At 41.4% G+C, this 6162-nt stretch overlaps 1 protein-coding gene across 1 annotated transcript in view; it reads right to left on the bottom strand.

The window, feature by feature from the left end:
• Positions 1-333: 333 nt before the first annotated feature.
• The window catches only part of cryl1 (crystallin, lambda 1), a 25310-nt gene continuing 19481 nt past the window's right edge, over positions 334-6162 (bottom strand). The window contains exons 7-9 of the mRNA XM_015015647.1: positions 4684-4792; positions 1375-1481; positions 334-759 (exon numbers count right to left, since the gene is read on the bottom strand). Coding sequence (XP_014871133.1) covers positions 655-759; positions 1375-1481; positions 4684-4792 — 321 coding nt within the window. The 3' untranslated portion in view covers positions 334-654. The remainder of the gene's footprint in view (positions 760-1374; positions 1482-4683; positions 4793-6162) is intronic.

The following is a 6162-nucleotide window of genomic DNA, read 5'->3' as shown; positions in this document are numbered from 1 at the left end:
TTATCGTCCAGCAAAGTTTGTTACAGTGACAGGCCTGCTGTGATCAGAGTGCCGTCATGATCAGTCATTTCTGCTCCTTACTCTCAGCCATGATTCAAACATCTGACGTTTGGACTCTGCTTAGAAATCTCAGTGAAACTAAAGATCTCATGGAAGCAGATAAAATGATTTCAAAACAGGAAATCCACTCAAAACTCCTGGTCCACTCATTTCCTGCTGTCCCACGCAGCTCTGTGTTGATAGAAACTCTGTTGAGAAAAAAAAAAAAATCAACTCTGCACAATAGCGGTCTTCTTAAAATAAAATAAAAAAGTACAATAAAAGAGGCAACTCTGGAATAGTTCCTTAGTTTTATTTATCAAAACATCATCTCATAATTTGTCTTTTGATTCTTCCTCACATTAAGTGTGATTGTTTTTACCTGCCAGGTTAACAAAAAAATCTACAGATTTGAGAAAACTAAAGCAAGCTCACAAAAATAATGTCAGCATTTTGAATGCTGAACAATTACGATTAACCCCAAGAAATTATTTACAGAGAAATCTCACAGAAATCTTCAGAAGTTTCATCTTATCAGTCGCATTGATTGACAGTGGAATAAGGCGCTTCCTGATTTCAGCAGTCCGTCTTAACTCTGGCCTTCGCTCGTTGAGCTCAGTGGTCCTTCTTTAGCTTAGCCAGGTGCATGAGCAGCAGGTCCCTCCTCTCCTTCCTGGCTGACAGATGCTGCTGGTCGCTGGGAATAAGCTCACACATCTCCTGGAGACATCAGCAGGGGAACCGAGTGAGAGCAAAGAAATGAAGAGTGTCAGGCAGAGTGACTCGGCCTCGACCGGACATGTTGGAGTTTCTTCTGTACCGGTTTAACGACAACAGAGGAGCTAAAGGGCTCAACCGGTGGACAATCAACCAGGTTGTCAAAGGTAGTGTCTGTGTGTTAATGTGTGTTATTCTGTTAAAGTGTTAAAACCAGGGTTTTCCAGAAATCATGCTGGCTTCCACTCTCACACAAATACAATGTCACACAGGACAGATAGTTTGTTACAATCACCATCAAATCAGACTGAAGGATTTTTCCCCTTCCTGCTTAATTAGATCAATTTAAACTATTCCAGCTTCATTGCAGCTGTTTTCAGCCTTAAAAGTTAGACAACTGTGACTGCCAGGGGAATGTCTGTGCAAGCAGGAACTACTGGCTTTCACCAAGTCAGAGACAAAAACATCATCAACCTGCTTTAACAGGAAGCAACTACAGATTACAAAAAGGTCAATAAGTAAATAGTGGCTGAGTTTTACACTCAGGTTTCTGTAAATGAGCTTAATGTGTCCTATCTTGACCTTCAGCTAACGCCAGCGAAGGTTCCTCCAGGTTACCTTAACGACACGCTTGGCCGGCTCTCCGAAGAAGTCCGGGACCGGCCCGAAGGAGCGCAGGAGCCTGGCTATTCCCTCCCCGTACCGTCTCATGTAGTCCTCCAAACCTGGAAGAGGGGACAGTGCCGGGAATGAGGAGCGGATCGGAGGGAGCGGGGGGTTTTCATCATATTGTTAGACTTAACACAGGCATGGTGTCCGGGGCAGGAGGGCATCACCGGCTCACTGCAGGGCAACAGTGACAAACCACTTTTACATCCCACATATCAGACATTTCTTTTATGACTGGACATATAAATAAATTAAGATATCTGTAATTATAATTTTGACAGGTCAAAATCCTTTTAATATATTTCCAAATGAATTAGAGACGTCTGAAACGTCCAGACAGCTTTTCTATTTAATATATCCTGAATTAAGATTCTGGCTAGTCAGAATGACATTATGGAAACCTTGAAAAATTGTTACGTCTTGTCGAAATGTCCCAGATTTATGCAGCATTTTGAAATTTCAATGAAAAATTAAAAACTTTAACAAATTAAAAAAGATTTTTTGAAAATTCTCCTTGATCAGTGGCGGTTTTTGCTCTTCAAAGAAAAAAGTTTTGTTGTTTGTCAGAAGAGAACAAATGGGAAATTCTTTACCGATTTCTTGCAGCAACCTTCAAGTTCACAAAGTTCACATTCTCCGAACGTCCCAACAGGCTCTTTCTGCATTGTGGCGTCATTCTGACAGTTTTATTTCCGCAGACAACCGTTTGGACAGCTCAGCGGCAGAACCAGAGGACTTACATGTGATTCTAAAAATGTCATTTTGACTTGTCATTATTACGTTGGATGTGAGATCCGTCAAATGACCAATCCGGTGAGATATCCTGACTCGTTAAAATGTAATTGAAAATATGTTGAATTATTCTTACTAGTCAGAAACTGATATCTTAAATTAAATATTCAGGACCATGTATATGTACTCGTATCCAGTCAAAACACGTGTTTAGACACCTGGAATGTATTTACAGATAATCAGATCTATAATCTTATGCAAAACAGTCCGCCGCTATGGGAAGAAAGTAACACGAAACCCCAATTGGAGTTTGCCAGAAAAAACACAAGAAGAGATGAAAATTCAGCTCTATAAAGGGAATTTTAAATATCTATGAAAACTGAATGTAAATCAAATATAACTTATGTCAGAAAAAAGAAACAGTCTAAAAAAAAGGTCTCCATCAGGTGGAAAGCTCAATGTTAAATGCTTTACTAATACGTCTTAAGTCTCCATTCATCTTATTTTAACTTTCAGAAAGATTTAATGGAGTCATTCTCTCATTTATTAATCTTTAATGACTAAGTCATGACGAGGTCAGGACACCATTTGACTAATGAATGATTTAAATGCTGATCAAACGAACAGTTACATATTAATAGGTGTGAGTTGTGCATCTGTTTCTCTATAAGACCTGTTGTACGCTGAAAATGAGCTAAATTTGATAAAATGCTTCAATCCATCTGGACAGCTTCCACACGTGAAAATCCATAACCCTGAGCTGTGGTTTATGATTATCAAGCTGGTTTTGATCTAAAATTTAACGCCAACGTCGTGAAAAAGACTCGGCTCACTTGTCTAAATGTCTTCGGAGCTTCAGGATCTCCTCAACACGACGCAGGCTTTGTAGAAGCGACAATAACGAGGTAAAAAGCATCAGAGGGCAGGCGGGCGGTGTGGTCTGTTGACATTCCTCTGATAAGGAATGCTGCTGGAGAGGTCTACATGTTTGAAGGGGAAAAACAAAAAAAACCCTGAAGGAAAACTGGAGGCAAAAAGAAAAGCAATGTGTCCAAACCGCTTCAGACTAAATTAGGCCGGGTGTGTCACCAAAAAAAAAAAAAAAGCACTGAAAGAATCTCACGCTGGATTTTAAAGTTGATCCAGGCACGGATCGTCTTCTGAGTTACTGCTCCCGTTCAGTCGAGGATTTATTTCTACGATGTGAAGACAGTGCAGCCTGAGAACCACGTTTCTCTGTCTGATAATGTCCTCATGCTGAACCCTCCCGACACATAGCACTGCGGCGCGATAAGTGCCATCCACAGTCAACTAAACATCTCGCTGTGACGAGAAAGGGAGTCCGCCTCACCAGGAAACTTCACTGCTACTGTCTGAATTTATCCACTTGCACATGTTTTTGTGGTTTTACAGTAAATTGTCTGAACGTGCAGCCCATTTCTGCAACAACTTTATATTTTACAGTTTACAGAAACTTTGTGTTCGTCAATGATATATAATCCACATGGAATACATTGAAGTGGTTTTATATGATGCAAAATGATGCAAGGCGAATTAATACTTTGTGACATTTCAGTTGTTTATCTGCATCTTAAATTTTGAATTTCCCATATTACAAAAATGTCGAACCTTGTTGCTTTTTCCGAGGACTGTGGTTGTCTGTAATCAGGTGGGAGCTAACAGCGGCTACAATGTTTTCAACATATCACAACAAACGTCTTTTCTGTCCTTGGCTTATTATCTTCTTTATGCTTGGATAGTTTATTGCCAACACTAGTTTTTCCTGTTCATCTTACGCAGATGCTTCTGATGGAAAAGTTACCCGCGTCTTTCAAAGGAGCTTGGGGTATTTCCTTAAGGCTACTATCAGGGCCTTTTTAGTGGGCTACTCCTTTAAGGAACAATGTCCCGCTGTGTGAGTTAATAGTTTACAAAAGCGCTCAGGTAGGGCCCAGAGAGACGGGGAGCCGGAGTGCCGGGGTATCTGATTGGATGGATCTAAGAACTTGAAAGACAGACCTGGAGCAGGTCCGAGCGATCTTTTGAGAACACGATACGTACGACTGCTTCCTGAGAAGGAGAACTAAAATCCGTCCCGTACTGTAACTACATGTAGAGTTGGCACCTGGTTTGAAGGCCGCAGTGAGAGCTGTGTGAGTTTTAGATTACTGGTGTGAGGGAGGGCATTCAGCTACCCATCAAAAGGCAGCTTTGTTCGGCCAGACTGTACTTTATCTCTGTGTGTGTGGAGTCAGCCAAGGATACTCTCTGGGTTTCACACTCCCCTTTGATATTCTCCATCACTGTGAGGTTTCGATCACAGTGCAACACACACACACACTGCACCGTCTCACATGGTGCGGTACATACATGTGAGCCGCGTCACCTACATGAATTACGTGAATTCCCAGCAAGTAGCCTTGACCTCTACCTGTTTATAGATGAGTGAAACGTGGAATTCAAACTTCAAAACGCATCACTGGCTTGATCACACAGCCAATGTAAACCTAAAGGAGGAAACATTACCTTCAGGTGCGTTCAGGTGCATCGTTTCCATGGGACCTATAAAGGCGTAGCGCATTCCCAGTCCCTCTGACATCACCAGGTCGATATCCTTCACTGATATCACACCATCCTGTCAGAGGAAGACATAAAATGAACATGTCATCTACATAAAACTATTTGGCTTTAAAAATACATTTATACAGCGGATACACTTCCTACCAAAACTATTTGTGGGTCTTTAGGGTTTTTATGTCGTAGACCAACACAAAGTAGTGTTCTTTGACTAGAAGAGAATTTCCTATTTGTTAAAAAAACTCAGTCCGAGTCAGATTAAGGAGAGAATCTGTGAACAGTAATGTTGAAGTCTTTCAAGAGATTCTCATCCTAACTCATGAATATCCTTTGATCTAAATCACTCCATTGTAGCTCTGGCTGTTTGCATTGCCTGGTATAGAGTTCCCATTAGTTCCTCCTGTGTTCCCATTTGCTCTGATCAGCTTTCCTGGTCCCTGTTGAGCAAAACCTTCCCCACATCATCTCACCAAGGGAATGATGTGTTTAGGGGGATCTGCATTGTCAGCTTTGCACCACACATAACGATTTGCATAAGGGTCTAAAAGTTCCAGTTTGGTCTCATCTGACTATTCCTCAACAATGACGTTTTGTTTGTTTTGTTTTGACATTCAACTCGATTCTCATCTCCCTTCAGTGCTCTGACTTGGATTTGTCTCATTGAGCTCAATTTCTCTGGATGCAGTTCATCCTGACAGGAGGAGAAAGATGAGTTATGAACAATGACATTGATTTTCTTTACTATTTTTGAATTGAAGCCTACCTATGGTTGTAGTTTTAGCAATGGTAGCATAGGAAGTGAACAAAGATGTCCAGTCAGTGTTGGCCACACTTCCAAAATGATGAGCAATTAAAGTCAGAGCTTCTCTCTTTGCAGTGGTTGTTTAGAGCGCACGCAATTTCCGGTAAGCTTCATAGGATCAAACTGGCTTATTATATACATCACAGCCAAATGTTAGCAAATGTGTAAAATCAGATCCAATCATTGAAAACTTCAACAGAGTTTATGTCTCCAGGAAACAATCGTTTGTCAATAGCAGAGGGTCCAGACGCTCTGGATTAACCTAATCGAAGAACAAGGTTTTGTTGGCTGTAGTGGCCTTTTTTTTAGGAAAGAGGGTAATGAGAGAGGGGGGAAGACATGCACCAAAGGTCATCAGGTCTCCTTATGTGGGTTGTGCTTTGCCTCTGTGCCACCACAGTACCCCAAGGCCCTGGTTTTTACTGGGGCTAATTATGACTATGTTCTTGCCAAGACCAGATTTGTGGAGTACGTAGCTAACAGTTACCCGGCCAACAGATTCCTCCACCTGAAGTATGTAGCTCTACAGCTCCTTCAAAGTTACCACGTGTCTCTACGCTGCTGTTCTGAGTAAGTGTCATCTTAAATGGTTTTGGTAAGTTTGCAGTTGTGACATTCTTATAGAT

Source organism: Poecilia latipinna, unplaced genomic scaffold, assembly GCF_001443285.1.
Source record: "Poecilia latipinna isolate Pla-1442-1.1 unplaced genomic scaffold, P_latipinna-1.0 Scaffold1937, whole genome shotgun sequence".
Taxonomy (NCBI): domain Eukaryota; kingdom Metazoa; phylum Chordata; class Actinopteri; order Cyprinodontiformes; family Poeciliidae; genus Poecilia; species Poecilia latipinna.
This window is presented reverse-complemented; position numbering and strand designations above follow the sequence as displayed.